Genomic DNA, 21,467 nt, shown 5'->3' with positions numbered 1-21,467 from the left:
ACTTTCTGAAGGCACTGTATCAGAGATCTGTGTGCATACAGGTAGACAGGCCTGTTTTCTTTCCTAGTTCTTGTAATGCCGAACCAGAGGGTGGAGAAGTTGAACAGCAGTAGATTCAGCACAGTTGTAGCTGTGTGGGCTAATATAGTCAAAATGTTTGCCTTGGGGTAAATTGAGGGTATGTTGAGACAATGGTTGAGCCAATGGCAATTTGAGCAAATATAAGTGTTTTTCCCCCCAGATGTAATGCAAGCCATTATCGCTGGGATATGAGGCTTATGTTAAAACTGTATAATAGGTGTTAAGCCTGTGTCAAAATATGCTTAAAAGTATTGTCATTGTATTGAATTGTGTTTGGGAAATAAAGATAGACATGGTTTTAAAAAGTATAAAATGGAAACTCAAATGGTAATATATAGATGCATCACTGACTACACCAAAGTATAGCAATTATATTGTATTCACTAAGGCTTCATTTTCTGTTGCAAAACCATTTGTTACTAATGAATATCACATTGGTCCTGCAGTTACAGTGGTATGCAGGGGTTTGCTCCAGCCGAACACAGCACCAAAATACCTGATAGAGCTTATAAACTCAAGGTCTCGATAAACTGAATGAAGTAGACTTGTGTTGGGCTGGAGCTAAACCCTCCACGTCCACTAGCTCTCCAATGACCATGGTCAGTGACCATTGCTTTACAATATTAAAAAAACAGTTTTATAAGGGTTTATGTACAATTGAAGTCAGAGGTTTACATACACTTAAGTCATTAAAACTAGTTTTTCAACCACCCCACAATTTTTTTGTTAACAAACTATAGCTTTGGCAAGTAGGTTAGGACATCTATGTTGTGCATGACACAAGACATTTTTCAAACAATTGTTTACAGATTATTTCACTAATAATTCACTGTATCACAATTCCAGTGGGTCAGAAGTTTACATACACTAAGTTGACTGTGGTTTTAAACAGCTTGGAAAATTACAGAAAATTATGTCATAGCTTTAGAACCTTCTGATAGGCTAATTAAAATCATTTGAGTCAATAGGAGGTGTACCTATGGATGTATTGCAAGGCCTACCTTCAAACTTAGTGCCTCTTTGCTTGACATCATGGGGAAAACAAAAGAAATCAGCCAAGACCATAGAAAAAAATTTGTAGACCTCCACAAGTCTGGTTCATTCTTGGGAGCAATTTCCAAACGCCTGAAGGTACCAAGTTGATCTGTACAAACAATAGTACTCAAGTATAAACACCATGGGACCATGCAGCCGTCATTACCGCTCAGGAAGAAGACGTGTTCTGTCTCCTAGAGATAAACGCACTTTGGTGTGAAAAGTGCAAATCAATTCCAGAACAACAGCAAAGGACATTGTGAAGATGCTGGAGGAAACAGGTACAAACGTATCTATATCCACAGAAAAAGGGGGCCTATATATACATAACCTGAAAGGCCGCTCAGCCAGGAAGAAGCCACTGCTCCAAAACCGCCATAAAAAAGCCAGACTAGGGTTTGCAACTGCACATGGGGACAAAGATCGTACTTTTTGGAGAAATGTCCTGATGGTCTGATGAAACAAAAATAGAACTGTTTGGCCATAATGACCATCGTTTTGTTTGGAGGAAAAAGGGGGAGGCTTGCAAGCCGAAGAACACCATCCCAACCGTGAAGCATGGGGGTGGCAGAATCATGTTGTGGGGGTGCTTTGCTGAAGGAGGGACTGGTGCACTTCACAAAATAGATGGCATCATGAGGTAGGAAAATTATGTGGATATATTGAAGCAACATCTCAAGACATCAGTCAGGAAGTTAAAGCGTGGTCGCAAATGGGTTTTCCAAATTAACAATGACCCCAAGCATACTTCCAAATTTGTGGCAAAATGGCTTAAGGACAACAAAGTCAAGGTATTGAAGAGGCAATCACAAAGCCCTGACCTCAATCCCATAAAAAATTTGTGGGCAGAACTGAAAAAGCGTGTGCGAGCAAGATGGCCTACAAACCTGACTCAGTTACACCAGCTCTGTCAGGAGGAATGGGCCAAAATTCACCCAACTTATTGTGGGAAGCTTGATGAAGGCTCCCGAAACATTTGACCCAAGTTAAACAATTTAAAGGCAATGCTACCAAATACTAATTGAGTGTATATAAACTTCTGACCCACTGGGAATGTGATGAAAGAATGTCACGTCCTGACCAGAGTAAGCCTTGATTTTCTATGGTGGAGTAGGCCAGGGTGTGACTGGGGGGTGTTCTAGTTTATTATTTATATGTATAGTCTAGTTTTTGTATATCTATGTTGGCCTGGTATGGTTCCCAATCAGAGGCAGCTGTCTATCGTTGTCTCTGATTGGGGATCATATTTAGGTAGCCTTTTCCCACCTGTTATTTGTGGGATCTTGTTTTTGTATTGTTGCTTTTGAGCCCTACTAGGCTGTACGTTTGTTTGTTTGTTTCTCTTTTTGTTTTTGTTGCTGGTTCTCATTCTAATAAATTATGATGAACCCAAATCACGCTGCGCCTTGGTCTACCCATTTCGACGAGCGTTACAAATAAATAAAATCTGAAATGAATAATTCTCTCTACTATTATTGACATTTCAACATTCTTAAAATAAAGTGGTGATCCTAACTGACCTAAGAGGGAATTTTTATTAGGATTAAATGTCAGGAATTGTGAAAAACGGTGTATGTAAACTTGGACTCAAAATATGAAACTGATGTGACTAAGTGTTTGTGTTCCCTTATGCCCTAAAGAGAAAGAAATGCATTACTTTAAGGGGTCGTGAATTGGTCATTTTGGTCTTATGTGGTTTAGGGTTTTGAGTTTGTAAGTATACTTCAGAGAGAAGAGTTGGGAACGGTCTTGGTTGGCCAGGGTCATGTTCATCAGGGCACAAAATGGGAAACATTTTAAAACACTTTGCAACAGATTTTGTTTTTCTTCAGGTATTCTTCACCTTGTGTCTGTTTGCTTCACTTTGGCAGCTAATGAAAACGACCCACATTGGGATATAATAAGGAACGCTGTGTGTCTCTATGTTCACCTTCCCCAAGGTCTGCTGGGTGCTGCTCTCCATCCCTCCCTCCCTTGCTCCATCCCTCCCCCACCACATCTGCTCCTTTTAGAGATTACCGGCAACATGTCTGTCTATCTGAAACTATCTGTGCTGACGACCAGCAGATTACAACCGCACTGCACCCTCTGAAAGAGATTAACCAATCAGGATGCAGACAGAGACAGAGAGGGCAGGGATTAACCAATCAGACCACAGAGAGGGAGGGCAGAGGGATTAACGTGGCGCGGAGTGGGATTAACCCAGCGAGTTGAGTGGGTATGTCGTGTGCGTATTCAGTGCGCTATGGAAATCTCTCTAGTTTCCCCTTTACGTCTAAATACTATACTGTATAATGCTTGTGTTCAAATGAACACTTCATCAGTTGAGGAAAATGGCAAATGCACTCCTATGTTATTCATTCCCAACATTGTTAGATGCATTGAAGTTTGCTGCTCTCTGAAAAATAAAGTTATTCTATAAATGAATAGGTTATGTATTTATTTTTAGAGTCCCCATTTGTCCAAACTTAAAGTACCAAATTGTTAACCTGTCACCACATGAGAAATCTAGTTATCTCCAGACACTGTCAAATATGTTATGGAATCTGTCTTTTGCTGAGTCTAGATTCCAACACACATTCGTAATGAAGACTTCTTATGTGCAACGATAGGAGCATTGATAGGAGCATTGCTGCAGAGTACCTCAATAAACTCAGTGCCCATCTCTGTTATGACATACACACACACACACGGCATACACATCACGTACACATGTTGTACTCACAAACACTCACATACAAGTATACACACACACAAATTTCCACTTGAAGTCAAATTACATGGCATGTAACCAGGTCAACAAGGGATTACTGGGTTGTCAAGGGAGGAGGGTGAGGTGGAGTAGTGGGTGTGTGGAGGGAGGCAAAAGGGGGGTAAGACACTGGTAGGGATGGGGGTGAAGAGATGTGCTGGAGGGGAGGGGTTGCACATAGGAAGAAGGTACTGTACCCCAAGCCTTGATTGTTTTTTTGACATTGAGACATTAGTGGAAGGAAAGAAAGGGGAAGTAATTACATTGTCCTCCATGATAGCAGAGTTTGAATTAATATGTTTTAACCATGGCCTGAGTGTTTCAAATTAGTTTCTAGTTAAGTCTTTTCCATATAGCATTATCATCAAGGGCGTCAACCTTTTTATAGAGTATATGGTATACTTTGCCTGTTCAGAGAGAAGAGAAGTGATTGAGACCATTGGTGCAGAAGATTGAGAGACATGTAGACGGAGAGACAAACAAACAGGGAAAGAGACCAAGGTCGTAGCTACATATGAGGACACTGAGGTCCGGACCTCTGTACTTAAAAAAAATAAAATAAAAACATTTTCGGAACTCAATCAGGGTCTCAATTTACTGTTGAAAGTTAGAATAGTAGAATACTCAAGGTGCAATTTTGAAACTTGGTTGTGCATCAGCAGTTTTCCTCTTGTTATATGTCACTCACTGACTGAGGGAAAGTGAGAAGTGAGAGGCAGAGGTGGGGAAAGAGACAGAGGGAGAGAGAATAAAGAGTTACAGAAATGGGAAAAAGACAGAAAGATGGTGACAGAAAGAAGGATGGGGAGATAGAGAGAAGGAAAGAGAGACAGAGGGGTAATCCTGACTAATTCACTTAGGACATTGCTGAAGGGAGGGTAAGAGGATTGAGCCACTCTAGAATCAGATGAGCAAAAATAACCGATAGCAAGATGCACTGGAGAGCCATGTGGGCCAAGGTGGAAACACGACAGAAACGGTTAAGAAACACAATAGAAACCATAGCTAACGAACTAACAACATGGTGACTGTTATCCTCAGAAGTTAACTGGTCACTTGTTTAGTTCGGGGTCAGTCATGTCCTTGAACTGAACAAATTTTGATTCTGAATACCAATACATGATGTACAGTACGTTTGAATGCAAAAAACCTGATCACTTCCTTTAAATTGTGAAACCAAAATGTCTGCTGGGCATAAATGTAGATTAAAAGTTAGCTCTAATATTTCACACAACAAAACATACCATTTTTTTTCTCCATCAAAATATAATAGCAATGATGCTAGCCTAACACCATAGTAACACGTTAGCTCCAAAAGCCTAAAAGTAACCAAATGAAAATCTAAATTGTAACATAGAATAACAATGACTAAACTCAAATTAACACTGACGGTCTTTCAGAACAAAAAAAGCGAGAGACTAAGAGAGTATCAAAGCTCTGTAAATTTGATCTATTGTTGTGTTTCTTGAAAACAAAACTCAAGCCATCAACAGCAGAAAAAACATCAGAGGAACGATTGAGTTTAGCGTGGTTGTATCAGTAGAATTCTCTTGAGGATGTCTTTCCATCACAGACCAATCAATGCATCTGAACCATGGCGTGTGTTTAAATCAGTTTCTAGCTGCGAGTCTTTCCCATACAGTAGTATGATCCTCAGGGGCATCCTTCCCTTCTACTGTATGAGAAAGTAAATGGACCTGATATCCTGCAGTCAGGAGGGATCAATAATGTCCACTGGTCTCTCTTCTCCTCTCTCCCCTGAATAGAAAACACATTCTACAGGGGTTGTAAAAACCAAGCATACAAACGAGAAACAGAGAGAAAAAAACAAGTGTTCAGTCAGAATCATTTGATTGTATTTGATTGTACTGTATATCTGGCGAGAGCCTTATTCATTCACAACTTCTCCCTCTTCTTCTTCTTCTTCTTCTTTTTCTTCTTCTTCCCACTCTCTCTACAGCACCTGGAACTTCCAGGAATTCTGGTCTTTGTGGTCCAGGCAGTCCATGGTGCTAAAGCCCAGCTTCCAGGCCTGCTGGTCTTTGTAGTCCAGGCAATCGACGGAGGTGAAGCCCAGCGAGGCGGCTGTGCCGTAGCCCTGGGAGGAGAGCGAGGCGGGTGACTGGCTCAGCGAACCCCCCATTGAGGGCACGGTGATGGGGCTGAGGGCACCGCTAGCCGACAGCTGCGAATGCATGGGCGACAGGTAGGCGCCGCAGTCCAGGCCCGTGAAGTAGGAGGAGGTGCCGGCATAGCCCTGGGCATAGCCCTGGGCGTAGGCCTGCGGCTGGCCGTAGCTCATTGGGTAGGCAGAGGGCCGCTGCATGCAGGGCGCCGAAGAGGCCAGAGGGTCAGGGAGTGGTGAGATGGCCGGGCTCCAGATGGAGACGGCTGCATTGCCAGGGTTGTTGCCGCTGGGCGGCAGGGAGGGGCCCGATGGGGCTGAGGAGGGGCTGTAGGAACCAGAGGGGTTGTTGGCTGAGGGGTCTGGGCCGGCGCTGGGCTGGTCTTGGGCGGGCGACGTCTTCTTTTTGGGCGGGCGGGGCTTGGACTGGCCGCTGCTCTGCTGCTGCTGTTGGCGGCACTTGGCGCGGCGGTTTTTGAACCACACCTGCAGAAACAGAGACACACAACGCAGCTACTTAGCATAGAGACAGACAATATGTGGAAAAACTGTGATGGTGATAGTAAGTTGTTTGGTAGGAAGATGGCACTATGTTACTACATCATTGTTGATATATCTGTCACTATGCCAATGTGCACCTATACTCTGTGATATAATGCAACTGTCAAAACCAGTTTTTGTACCAGATAGAACTGTGAGCCAAACTGTCACAGGTGGGGGATGTATCTGTACAGAGCATTCAGTACATGTCCTTCTACAGTCCTTACCACAATACTGGTGAATTGTATTCTTCCATCTGAGAGCACTCTCTTACCTATGAAGGTGGACGCCATTTTTTTTTACCACAACAACAATATTGTAACACTGTTTCGATTGTGTAGGTATTTCTTCAACTGTCCATGTTGTTATAACTTGAAAGTAGCCCCGATTGATAACATGCATAGATGTAAATTGCACTAACTGCATAACCTGCATAGGCCTACTCTCAATGTACTTCTAAACCATTACATTGTCATATAGACACCTGTTGGTGAGACGAGAAGATGAGACTAGAACCACTTATAGATAGAGCCATGTCTGACTAAATATTTTATATATATTCACATTACACCGTACCTGTACGCGTGACTCGGGGAGGTTGATCTTGAGGGCCACCTCTTCCCTCATGAAGATGTCGGGGTAGCGGGTCTTGGAGAACAAGGACTCCAGGATATCCAGCTGAGTGCGTGTGAAGGTGGTGCGCTCGCGACGCTGCTTTCGTGGGGTGGCTGAGAAATCCAGAGACACAGAGACTGTGTGATAATAATGGTAATGATGGAATGGCATTAATGGACAGCAGCACTCCTCAGTGCTCAAAGTGATTGACATTCACATTGCATTTCATTAGGCCTACAGTTCATTGGAAAGGGTTTGTATATGTGTTGATAACAGTGGTATTGATTTCGTACCTCCCCATGACACCTCTCTATAAGACAATAAGTAATTGTGCAGTCATATAGTTTCTATGATCATTATGGTATTTTGAGATATTCATAGTAAAAAAAATAGTCATAGCAGGTATTAGCCTAGTAATAGAAAAAGGCCAAAGAAAAAAAACTATAGGAAAATTCAGGTCTATGTGAAAACGAATCATTTCATGACTTAAAAACTGTGCCCATATATGGGAAGATGTGTGTTAGGCTAAATGGTGATTGTCTGTCTGTCTGCAAGTTGAACAGGTGATACAACTGGTGATGATGGTAATGGCAGATGCAAAAATAAACATTTTGACCGAGAAATGCATAGCCGACTGTAAAGGACCGGGCTACTCTCACATTTAGCCAATTTGGACTAGGTTTAGCCTAACTGTCATCATTGTCTATAGATATGGTTTTCGTTTAATTCTCTATTCTTTTCAATGCTCACAATTATTTCATATTTTCTTTTTGATTAGGAATCGCTGTTACCTGACACTAGCCTACCCTTTGTTGAATAGGTTATTGTCATGGAACCAGTCACAGAATAATCTATTATTATTGATAATGTTGATATTATTCTTGTTGTTGTTGTAGTTATTGTTATTAGTAAGCTATGTTATGTTGTAATACATTATTAACGGGGTTGAAAAATTCATGGTGCATGGACTTTAAGCATGCATTGCCCACTGTTTTACGCATGAGCCGCGTTCATCTTTGGCCAATGTAGGCTATAAAAAAAACAAATAAAAAAACATTGGTAATGAGAAAAAAAAGTGGTAGTATTGCTATACTCACATGGGTATCCAGCCGTGGTGTGTAGCAGGTCCATCCCAGGCATGTTTAACCCGTTCATGGCGTAATGGGGTTGCTTAATGTAGGACATCATCCTCGCGCCGAGATTTTATGCCTTCTCGCTCACTTGGTCGTCTCTCTGAATTGACACACACGACCGGACGTTCTTGGGAGACTGCTATTTCCCACCAGTCCCTCTTGGTCGGTAAGTTTAGGTCTCGCTTCAAGTCAACCTCGCCAAGTGCGTAAAAGTGACAAGGATATCTTAATATCGGAAAGTTCTTTGTCTTTCTTTATTTTTACTCTTACTCTTTCTCACTTTACTGACTTGTCGAAAACACCAAACATTTATAGTGCGCTCCTCGTGACAATTGCGCGCCTCAGTTTATGTCAAGGTAGATCGCGCGGACCCTTCTGTTTTGGCGCGCTAGGAGCAGGTTAAGGGGCGCGTGCTGCAGTTGAGCGGGGGTGAAGCCACTACACTGATTTATTTTACAGACACTGTGAGCTAATTAGAGGGACGACGTGGACTCATAGAAACCCCTCCTTCCTCTCTCTCTCTCTCCCCCTCTCTCTTTCGCTCCCTATCTCTTTCCCTCCTCCCGCTATCTCTCTCGTCTCTGCCCACCCCATCACACATGTTCCTTTTATTCCGAGAGACATTTAGAAACAATTTTGCAGTTACGTCTACTTTTTCAATTGACCGTGTAGAGGCATCACATGTTTACAGCGTTTATCACATTTTCATCAAACAATATAAACATTATATGTATAGGTTACAGTTAATGTTAATCGTTGAAGCGTTGGTTAAAGAAAAATATTTTTCTTACCCAACCCGTCAATTTTTTTCAAACTATTCATTTTCAGTGCTGTAGCGAAAAATAATATTTAGCCGTGTATTTTTTTAAATGCTTTTTAAAAATGTTGTCGATTTATCAACAATCGATAAACATTCCTTCTTTAACGTTTGAAATCAAGGCATAAGATTATACATTATAGTCTCAGACATACATTATACAGTATATATAATAGTATGTGGACACACCTTCAAATTAGTGGATTTGGCTATTTCAGACACACCCGTTGCTGACAGGTGTATAAAATTGAGCGCACAACCATGCAATCTCAATAGACAAACATTGGCAGTAGAATGGCCTTACTGAATAGCTCAGTGACTTTTAACGTGGCATGTCACATGATGCCACCTTTCCAACAAGTCAGTTCATCAAATTTCTGCCCTGCTAGAGCTGCCGATCAACTGTAAGTGTTGTTGTTGTGACGTGACGTATTCCATACAGAAATGGTTTGTCGAGACTGGTGTGGAAGAACTTGACTGGCCTGCACAGAACCCTGACCTCAACCCCGACGAACACTTTTAGGGTGAATTGGAACGCAGACTGCGAGCCAGGCCTAATCGGCCAACATCAGTGTCCGACCTCACTAATGCTTTTGTGGCTGAATGGAAACAAGTCCCGCAGGAATTTTCCATAATCTAGTGGAAAGCCTTCCCAGAAGAGTGCAGGCTATTATAGCAGCAAAGGGGAGACCAACTCCATATTAATGTCCATGATTTTGGAATGAGATGTTCGACAAGCAGGTGTCCACATACCTTTGGTCATGTAGTATATTTGGCCTATAGGCCTATAATATTGAAATAAAAATGACTGAATTGAGTCCATGTTTAATATATTGCATAAATCAAAAATAATATTCCCATTAAATTCTAAGATAGGGTCAATTCAGGAAGAGGGGGATATCATAAGAACTGTGACAGCTTAATCCTGGCATGTTTATTTATTGGTCTGACAAGAGAAAATCAAAAACATTATTATTAAGCCCTTGCAGAGAAACCACATGATCAAAATCGCCTCACTTTATTGGCGTGACATCATACAGAGGGACAGAGTAAGCTTAAAACAGGAAGCACGCCCCTGAAGCACACAGTAAGATCAGTGACAGCTTTTTTTCCATTATGATGTTAAGGTTATAAAACTGTCATAAATAATGCACTGTGCCAAATTGTGATGTAAATGTGTATACTTATACTGGTGCATCAAAATACAAAAATGCCAATATTATGTTTACATTTTGTAATTCTGTCATTTTTTTAGTTGCCCCGCTTTACTAACAGCATGGAGTAGCTAAATTGGGACAGACTTATATGCTTTTCCATTGCAGGAAAGAGATCCAGTTTACATTTGGCTCTGGTTTACATCCCGGCTCTGGTTCTTGTAGTACTATAACCTGTTCATTTTTTCTTGTAGTACTGTCAGTGCTTGATTTTGGCAGGAACTCACCAGTGCTGAGTACCGGCACCTCAAAATGTTCTACTGCTTGAACTCCTGTTCCTCTTCATAGGTCATTATTAAATTATTATGTCATATTATGGAGCTCCTGCACTTAAATATAAACAGTACCTGCACCCAAAATGAGTACCAGAACCTATTTCAGTCCAAGTCAAGCATTGACTACTGTTATTTGTACTGTTATTTGTCACGGCTCCTCCTCTGCATTGCAGGGGCGGTTCCTCCTGCAGGCAGAGGGTCGTTAGTGATTGGAGTCACCTGGGATCAGAGTATTTAAACTGTCACTAATCACCTCTCCCTCTCTGCTCCTCCAGATATGAACCTGTTTTGTTTGTTCTTTTGTAGTTTTGCATAGTTTTCACTCAGTCATTCACACACACAGATTCACGCATCCATGCACTTTACATTTGTAACGGCTTTCTTCTATCTCCTCCTCTGACAAAGAGGTAGAACAAGGATCGGACCAAAATGCAGCGTGATGATGATTCATAATATAATTTTAATGAAGGAAAAAACAATACAAGCGGAAACTACAAAATAATGAAAAGTGAAAACCAAAACAGCCCTATCTGATGCGAACACATAGACAGGAACAATCACCCACAAAATACACAGTAAAACCCAGGCTACCTAAATATGGTTCCCAATCAGAGACAACGAGAATCACCTGACTCTGATTGAGAATCACCTCAGGCAGCCAAACCTATGCTAGACACACCCCTAATCAGCCACAATCCCAATGCCTACAAAAAACCCAATACGACAACACAATAAACCCATGTCACACCCTGGCCTGAACAAATAATTAAAGAAAACACAAAATACTAAGACCAAGGCGTGACAGAACCCCCCCCAAGGTGCGGACTCCCGGACGCACCTCAAAACCATAGGGAGGGTCCAGGTGGGCGTCTGTCCATGGTGGCAGCTCTGGCTCAGGACGTGGACCCCACTCCATAAATGTCTTAGTTCCTCCCCCTTGCGTCCTGGGATAGTCCACCCTCGCCGCCGACCATGACCTCGTAGTCCTCACCCAGAACCCCACTGGACTGAGGGGAAGCTCGGGACTGAGGGGAAGCCCGGGACTGAGGGGAAGCCCGGGACTGAGGGGAAGCCCGGGACTGAGGGGAAGCCCGGGACTGAGGGGAAGCCCAGTACTGAGAGGAAGCCCAGTACTGAGATGAAGCTCAGGCAGGTAGTTGGCTCCGGCAGATCCTGGCTGGCTGGCGGATCTGGAAGAGTCTGGTTGACTGGCAGATCTGGAAGAGTCTGGTTGACTGGCAGATCTGGAAGAGTCTGGTTGACTGGCAGATCTGGAAGAGTCTGGTTGACTGGCAGATCTGGAAGAGTCTGGTTGACTGGCAGATCTGGAAGAGTCTGGTTGACTGGCAGATCTGGAAGAGTCTGGTTGACTGGCAGATCTGGAAGAGTCTGGTTGACTGGCAGATCTGGAAGATCATGGCTGACTGGCGCATCTAGCTGCTCTGGCTGCTCCATGCAGACTGACAGCTCTGGCTGCTCCATGTAGATTGGCAACTCTGGCTGCTCCATGCAGATTGACAGCTCTGGCTTCTCCATGCAGACTGGCAGCTCTGGCTGCTCCATGCAGACTGGCAGCTCTATGCAGACTGGCAGCTCTGGCTGCTCCATGCAACCTGGCAGCTCTGGCTGCTCCATGCAGACTGACAGCTCTGGCCGCTCTATGCAGACTGGCAGCTCCATGCAGACTGGCAGCTCCATGCAGACTGGCAGCTCCATGCAGACTGGCGGCTCCATGCAGACTGGCGGCTCTGGCTGCTCCATGCAACCTGGCAGCTCTGGCCGCTCCATGCAGACTGACAGCTCTGGCCGCTCCATGCAGACTGGCAGCTCCATGCAGACTGGCAGCTCTGGCTGCGTTGAACAGGCAGGAGGCTCCGGCAGCGCTGTAGAGGAGGAAGGCTCTGGAAGCGCTGAACAGGCGGGAGACTCCGACAGCGCAGGAGAGGAAGAAAACGCTGGCTGCGCTGAACAGGCGGGAGGCTCCGACAGCGCTAGAGGGAAGGATGGCTCTGGCTGTGCTGAACAGGCGGGAGGCTCCGGCAGCGCTAGAGGGAAGGAAGGCTCTGGCTGTGCTGAACAGGCGAGGCGCACTGAAGGCCTGGTGCGTGGTGCTGGAACTGGTGGTACTGGATCGAGGACACGCACAGGAAGCCTGGTGCGGGGAGCTGCCACTGGAGGACTGGTGTGTGGAGGTGGCTCTGGATAGACCGGACCGTGCAGGCGCACTGGAGCTCTTGAGCACCGAGCCTGCCCAACCTTACTTGGCTCGATGCCCACTCTAGCCCGGCTAATACGAAGAGCTGGTATGTACCGTACCGGGCTATGCACCCGCACTGGAGACACCGTGCGCTCACTAGCATAACACGGTACCTGCCCGGTCTCTTTAGCCCCCCGGTAAGCACAGGGAGTTTGCGCAGGTCTCCTACCTGGCATCGCCATACTCCCTGTGAGCCCCCCCAATAAATTTTTGGGGGTGACTCTCAGGCTTCCATCCGCGTCGCCGTGCTGCCTCTTCATACCAGCGCCTCTCCGCTCTCGCCGCCTCCAGTTCTTCTTTGGAACGTCGATATTCACCAGGCTGTGCCCAGGGTCCTTTTCCGTCCAATATCTCTTCCCAAGTCCAGAAGTCCTTTGATCGCTGCTCCTCACGATTAACAGGGAGAGTTGGCTCAGGTCTGACTCCTGACTCTGCCACTCTCTCCCTGAGCCCCCCCCCAATAAATTTTTGGGGCTGCTTTTCGGGCTTCCTTGCCAACCGTGTTCCCTCGTATCGTCGGCTTTTATCTCCGGCTGCCTCTGCTCTCCTAAATGCCTCCACCTGTTCCCATGGGAGGCGATCTCTTCCGGCCAGTATCTCCTCCCAAGTGTAACAACCTTTGCCATCCAACACGTCTTCCCATGTCCATTCCTCCTTTCGCTGCTCCTGCTGTCACTGCCTGTTACCACGCCGCTCGGTCCGGGTGTGGTGGGTGATTCTGTAATGGCTTTCTTCTATCTCCTCCTCTGACGAAGAGGTAGAACAAGGATCGGACCAAAATGCAGCGTGATGATGATTCATAATATAATTTTAATGAAGGAAAAAACAATACAAGCGGAAACTACAAAATAATGAAAAGTGAAAACCGAAACAGCCCTATCTGGTGCAAACACATAGACAGGAACAATCACCCAGAAAATACACAGTAAAACCCAGGCTACCTAAATATGGTTCCCAATCAGAGACAACGAGAATCACCTGACTCTGATTGAGAACCGCCTCAGGCAGCCAAGCCTATGCTAGACACACCCCTAATCAGCCACAATCCCAATGCCTACAAAAACCCCAATACGACAACACAATAAACCCATGTCACACCCTGGCCTGAACAAATAATTAAAGAAAACACAAAATACTAAGACCAAGGTGTGGCAACATTATGATACTTCCACACCTCATTCCTTTTTCTTAGTTTAAAGTTAATAGTTTTGTTTACAATAAAGAACATTTTTTAATTGGCCAATACCTGTTGTTCGCGTCCCCTCATTTTTGCCACAGGCTATGAGCCGGCCTGTGACATATTATAGTGAATTCAGAAAAAGTGGGACACTTTTTGCATTTCTGTCTTCTGTAACCTTGTCAGACATCTATACAACATATTAGCCCAAAACATGATACATTTCTGAAATCCTCAGATGTTTCCTAATCACATAAATTGACTTGCATTGTCATTCATTGGTGTACATTTAGGGCTTTAATAATGGCTCAGTTTATCTAACCTGTTGTCCCAGTCTACCAAATGCGAACGGAAAATATGGTTTTAAATCAGTGTACACAAATGGGTGTCATGACTCCTGCAAATATGATATCATCATTCGTTTTTTTGTGTGATTAGGAAACATCTTGAAGATTTCAGAAATGTATCTGCTGGGCTAATATGTTGGATAAATGTCGAAAGCGGTTTCAGAAGACAGAAATGAATCTTAAAATTGAACCTTTCAATTTCTAATTAAAATTTGAAAATCAATGAGAAATGAGTTCAAGTTGATACACACATTTCTATTACTTTGTCCTCCAATTACAAGGTTGATGTAATAACTATACTCAGAACCAATATTTTATTGATCAGTTCTTTTGACTTTCGTTTTTTGTTATGTGCCAAAATTTTTAAATTATTTCATATTAATTTAGTTTTGTTCTGTCACAAACACCTATTTTTGCGAGGTTTTCAAGGAAGATATATATTTTTTGTAGAGTTATGTGGGCCTCCCTAAACTGCATTTGTATTTACAATATTGTTGACAATTAACATTTTTACAATAATTTGACCAATTAAACAAATTAAGCCACAACCAAACATGTACCTTCATGTGACACAAGGTTCAATGTAAATGTAATTAATATAAAAATGTTCTGAGTCCCTGATTTAAAAAGGAAGGTGATTGTGGCACAATATGCAATATTTTATTCTGTTAAATTGTCATTTCAATTATATACCCATTCTCAAAGAATATAACTTATGCTTTATGAGCATATTACAACTTGTCACCCAAATATTCAAAGTATATTTTTTGGTTTATAGCCTGGCTGAAACTCAGGATTGTGGCTTCAACTTTGATTCTAAATTGAATCTCAAGGTTTTCAATCAGTTATTGAACAGGTGCATCAAACAATGAATTGCTATTTATAAAATCAATCATTTCACATATTCATTGACCCATCATCAAAAGATTACCATGAGCTGTAATAAACCAGCTTAAAAACAAACACCTACACACACACACACACACACACACACACACACACACACACACACACACACACACACACACACACACACACACACACACACACACACACACACACACACACACACAAACACACAGATTCACAAACACCCACAAAGCTCATTTGATTTAGCTATCATAATATGCTTTATCTGGAAAGTATCTTATCTCCAGATAAAGGCAGGAAAGAGAGAGCAATCCATTCAGTGGCAGAGAGAGAGAGAGAGGATAGAGAGAATGAGCTATCAGCAAAAAGAGAAGTATTCTACAGACAACTTGGACAGGGAGACAAAGATACATAATGTTATGTAAGTATAAAGACAAACAGACAGACAGGTGTTAAGATGTACAGACAGACAGCCATCCAGACAGACAGACTGAAATTAAGGAAATATATATATTTTGCACCTGAAACTCAGAACAAGAAAAGTTACATCAAGAAAATATTTAACAGAGACAGACAAGACCAATCACCAATCTCATGGAACGAGTAAAACGGAATAACCACCATGTTTTTGTGGACTAACATCATTGACTTATGGAACTGGGAGAACTTAGTTAAGTGCCGGTGGAGAGATTTAGTTTGCTATTTTGTTATGTCAGTTTTATGTTGATGTCTATTTTTTTAACCTTTATTTAACTAGGCAAGCCAGTTAAGAACAAATTCTTATTTTACAATGACAGCCTACCCCAGCCAAACCCTCCCCTAACCTGGACGACACTGGGCCAATTGTGCACCGCCCTATGGGACTCCCGGTTGTGATACAGCCCAGGATTGAACCAGAGTCTGTAGTGACACCTCTAGCACTGAGATGCAGTGACGTAGACCACTGCGCCACTTGGGAGCCTTGTGTATGTGTGTATGTGTGTGTGTGTGCGTGCGTGCGTGTGTCTGTGTGCGTGTGTGTGTGTGTGTGTGCGTGTGTGTCAGTGCCAAGGGGTTTGTCAACAGTTGAGTCCAAGAGAATATTAACTACGTGGTTGTAGGTTTTGTCTTTTTGGAGATCATGTTGAACAAATATTTGGACAAAACAATAATTTTAAGGCAGGATATTTTGTTTTTGCTAAATTAAGATTTGATCAAATCCAATAGTAAACCACTTCTGTTTTAAACTTTGACATTTATTTTCTTATTGACAATCAGCATATACAGTATTCAGTGTCTATATTGTAGCCATACAGATGATGCAGACAGTCAGCCATGTTAGATTGTGGACCAGATAGTTCTGCAGCTTCAAGAGCAATTAGGGAATTGAGGACTGAGCCCCTGTAATCCTCGGCCACATGCTGTCATGCCCCCCCCACACACACACACACATGAACACACACACACACATGCCAAACTACACTACGGGAGAGCTTTGGGATGGAATTGTTGAAGAATTGCATTAAATAGAAAAGATGGTGCAGTTAGAGAGAGAGGGAGATGGAAACAGATTGAGGACAGAGGGAATGAGGTGATAGAGAGAGGGAGGGGGACAGGTAGACAAAAGTGATCAAAGAGAATCAGGTAAAGCAATCGAAAAAGAGAACAAGAGAGAGGAGGGGAGGAAAAAAACAGGCTAACTCTGAGAGATGGAGAGTTGGAGGGAGGAAGAACAAGGCGACAGAGGGAAGAGGGCTAGGAAAGAGATGGGGTGAGGAGGGGGTTGGAGGGAGGGATGGAGAGAGAGAGGGAAGAAGGTGAAGGGGTAGAGATGGTGGAGGAGGGTGCGGGCCATGTCCCCACTGACACACTGCAGTGGTTAATCCAGATTACACTGTCTAAAACGGGTTGGCTAAACCAGTAATACAGAGACTGCTGTCAGCCCCAATCACTCACACACACACACACACACACACACACACACACACACACACACACACACACACACACACACACACACACACACACACACACACACACACACACACACACACACACACACACACACACATCTCCTATGTGAAGACCTGGTGCTCAGCCACCAGCAGCCCAGCACAACAACCCCCTATTACCCTTGCACCCAGGAGATATACTGTACCAGCTGGCACCAACCCAGGAGCCCTACAGACTCTTCTAGAAACACTGGAACATGGCAACATGTCAGAGCCTCTGTCCCTGGTCATTTCCATGTAAAAGGATCCATGAGCACCAACATGTGAATTTTACAGGAGCATATCAAATTTGGTGTCAAATGAAAGCTAAGTGTCTATTTTTTAAGAAATGAAGGCATAGTTAAATTTTTCTATGCCTTCATTAATTAGGAATAGGCAAATGCTTTGATATCTCGTCACACAGATAGAAAAAGGGGCGTGAAAAAACATGTATAGAAAATGTCTTAAAAGGTATTAGAAATACATCAAACATAAAAATGTGTTGTGCCAATATGAATTAATATCAACATTTATATTTAGTTTTATAAATGTTAACAGAGCGACCGAAAAATGACTTCAATTGAATGGACCTCAATGGGAAATCATAGTAGTCACAAACACACAGTTGCAGTAGAGCACAGTACAGCACAGTACAGCACAGTACAGTAGAGCATAGTAGAGTACAGTACAGTAAAGAAAAATAGAGTAGAATATAGTTCCCTACAGTAGAGGACAGTGGAGCACACGAGTAGAGTACAGTATAGTCTAATCTACTCTACTGTAATGTACTGTACTGAACTATAGCATATTATACTACACTCTACTTTTTTAAAACTGTACTGTGCTCTACTGTGTTGTACTGTGATGTCCAAACTTGTGAAACATAGACATCTATCATTGGTACAGATTTGGTCCGGTCTGGACCAACTAAATCTGCTCTTGTTTGGGGGCGGGGCTCATTGGAATAATGGCCAATATGTAGAATAATACCCAAACACGCAAAGGAGGATATTAAATGTTTCTACCTTTATTTAGGATACATCACCATGAAGAGAGTGATATTGATAATTATGCATCTCTGTATAGTACAGATCAAGGACCCATGGTATCATTATGTTACAGTCATTCTTTTTGATTGATAGATTTTTAAACAACTCAAGGTGTCATATCTTAGCTGGCCTGGCACCCCATTATTTCTGCAGACATCTTTGAATCTTAATTCTGAGTTAATATTTAACCGTTTTTGGAAAACGTCATTAAATTTAAAAAACTGAGGGAGATTTTACAGTCATTCTGTTACCAAACTTTCCATCTGCACTATTCCTCAAGTGAATGTGTTGAAGTCAAATTTCCAGTGTCAATTGTTCAAAGTAGACTTCTTCATATAGACAATACAAGTATGTGGACACCCCTTCAAATGAGTGGATTCGGCAATTTTAGCCACACCCGTTGCTGACAGGTGTATAAAATAGTAATGTAATTTCCATAGACAAACATTGGCAGTAGAATGGCCTTACTGAAGAGCTCAGTGACTTTCAACGTGGCACCATCATAGTATGCCACCTTTACAACAACTCAGTTCCTCAATTTTCTGCCCTGCTAGAGCTGCCCCTGGGGTGGCAGGTATCCTAGTGGTTAGAGTAGTAACCGAAAGGTTGCAAGATCAAATCCCTGAGCTGACAAACTAAAAATCTGTTGTTCTGCCCCTGAACAAGGCAGTTAACCTGCTGTCATTGAAAATAATAATTGTTTCTTAACTGACTTGCCTAGTTAAATATAACAAACTGTAAATGCTGTTATTGTGAAGTGGAAACTTCTAGGAGCAACAATGGCTCAGCTGTGAAGTGGTAGAGGGAGAGAGAGAGGATAAGCTCACAGAATGGGACCACAGGGTGCTGAAAAAAGTAAAATAAACGATCTGTCCTCAGTTGCAACACTCACTACTGAGTTCTGAACTGCATCTGGAAGCAACATCAGCACAATACCTGTTTGTCAGGAGCTTCATGAAATGGGTTTCCATGGCTAAGCAGCCACACACAAGACTAAGATCATCATGCGCAATGCCAAGTGTTGGCCGGAGTGGTGTAAAGCTTGCCGCCATTGGACTCTGGAGCAGTGGAAACACCTTCTCTGGAGTGATGAATCACACTTCACCCTCTGGCAGTCCAACGCATGAACCTGGGTTTGGCGGATGCCAGGAGAACACTACCTGCCCGAATGCATAGGGCCAACTGTAAACTTTGGTGGAGGAGGAATAATAGTCTGCGTCTGTTTTTCATGGTTTGGGCCAGTGTAACAGTTTTGCTTCCGTCCTTCTCCTCGTCCCTACCTGGGCTCGAACCAGGGACCCTCTGCACACATCAACAACTGACACCCTTAAAGCATCATTACCTATCACTCCACAAAAGCCACGGCCCTTGCAGAGAAAGGGAAAAAACTACTTCAAGGTCTCAGAGCGAGTGACGTCAGCGATTGAAATGCTATTAGCGCGCACCCCGCTAACTAGCTAGCCATGTCACACCGGTTACACGAGACCCCTTAAGTTCCAGTGAAGGGAAATCTTGACACTACAGCCTACAATGGTAATCTAGACAATTCCGTGCTTCTAACTTTGTGGCAACAGTTTGGGGAAGGCCCTTTCCTGTTTCAGCATGACAATGACCCTGTGCACACAGCGAGGTGCCTACAGAAATGGTTTGTCTCGAGATCGGTGTGGAAGAACTTGATTGGCCTGAACTCAACCCCATTGAACACCATTGGGATGATTTGGAACGTCGACTGTGAGCCAGGCCTAATTTCCCAACATCAGTGCCCAACCCCCCTAATACTCTTGTGGCTGATTGGAAACCAGTCCCCGCTGCAATGCTCCAACATTAAGTGGAAAGCCTTCCCAGAAGAGTGGAGGCTGTTATAGCAATATTAATGTCCATGATTTTGGAATGGAATGAGATGTTCGATGAGCAGATGTCTGCGTACATTTGTTCATGTAGTGTAGATGTGTGGTTTGAAATCAATGTTATTTGCTTGGCATAAACATTTTAAAGTGAAAAAGTGAGTCTCAGCGTCACCCTATTACTGTGGAATTGCCCCTACACCCCCCTACATTTGAACCCCAGTTACCCCACGCATGTTAATGTGTGTCAATCATTTTGGAGTAATTTTTATTGTAAATAAGAATAGAATGTGTTTCTGAACACTTCTACGTTAATGTGGATGCTACCATGATTAGGGATAATCATGAATGAATCGTGAATAATGATGAGTGACAAAGATACAGATGCACAATAACAATAACAACTATTCACGATTTATTCATGATATGTAATCATGGTAGTATCCACAATAATGTAGACGTGCTCCGAAACATTTTAGACACTTATTTACAATAAAAGTTACTCCAAAATGACACAATAAATTATTGACCCTTATTTTATATTGGGCACAACATTATTCCGAAACGTAACCAAAACAAACTGCAAATGCATCCAACAAGTTTGTAGAGTCACAAGCTTGATGTAGAAGTTGCGTACTAGGAATATGGGACCACATACTCAACTTTTTGACTAAATTTACACGCTATAAGTGAATTTGTCCAAATACTTATGATACCTTCAAATGGCGGGAATAGATACATAAAGTGTTTTAATTTTTCAACAGTGAAACAGATATGTATGAAAATACCCTTAAATAAAAAGTGACATTGTGTGTGTGTGTGTGTGTGTGTGTGTGTGTGTGTGTGTGTGTGTGTGTGTGTGTGTGTGTGTGTGTGTGTGTGTGTGTGTGTGTGTGTGTGTGTGTGTGTGTGTGTGTGTGTGTGTGTGTGTGCGTGTGCGTGTGTGTGTGTGATGAGTCAGAGGTTGCTGTCTGAGGTGACAATGTGGTTGACTGATTACTGTGGACTGTAAATCCTGCCAGAAGAACTGGGAGTTTGGCACAAGCTATTCCTGAACTGGGAAAATATACTACCACATGTGATATCACTGTGTGTACGTACAATATACCTACAAGACCCAATGACACACATGACACATTTTCTCAGCAGGAATTGTCCAATGTCCAACATCTTTTTCCTGCTTTATCCCAATCTCTCCTAAAGAGACATATACACACAGAGGGTTGTGTAGTAGATAAAATATATATTTTGTAGTAGATACAAGATACAAGAGCTTTCAATACTATTGATCATGAAATATTGTTTCAAATTTGTCTCAGGTTTTAACAACTGCATCCAAGGTGAATGCATGAGATACTACTGAATA

General features: G+C 42.9%; 1 protein-coding gene across 2 annotated transcripts; it reads right to left on the bottom strand.

Moving 5' to 3' along the window:
- Positions 1 to 5,807: 5,807 nt before the first annotated feature.
- On the bottom strand, positions 5,808 to 8,817 carry LOC112228401 (homeobox protein otx5-like). Of its 2 annotated transcripts, none has more exons than XM_024393697.2 (3): positions 8,246 to 8,817; positions 7,110 to 7,261; positions 5,808 to 6,479 (listed from the first exon to the last, which is right to left on the bottom strand). In XM_024393697.2, the coding sequence occupies exons 1-3, from the start codon at positions 8,334 to 8,336 to the stop codon at positions 5,823 to 5,825; spliced, it is 900 nt and encodes a 299-aa protein (XP_024249465.1). In that variant the 5' UTR covers positions 8,337 to 8,817; the 3' UTR covers positions 5,808 to 5,822. The 2 variants fall into 2 exon arrangements, with proteins under 2 accessions (XP_024249465.1, XP_024249464.1); XM_024393696.2 differs by having other exon boundaries at positions 7,110 to 7,285; positions 8,246 to 8,816.
- Positions 8,818 to 21,467: the final 12,650 nt, after the last annotated feature.

The sequence above is a fragment of the Oncorhynchus tshawytscha genome, linkage group LG30, assembly GCF_018296145.1.
Source record: "Oncorhynchus tshawytscha isolate Ot180627B linkage group LG30, Otsh_v2.0, whole genome shotgun sequence".
NCBI classification, from domain to species: Eukaryota; Metazoa; Chordata; class Actinopteri; order Salmoniformes; family Salmonidae; genus Oncorhynchus; species Oncorhynchus tshawytscha.
This window is presented reverse-complemented; position numbering and strand designations above follow the sequence as displayed.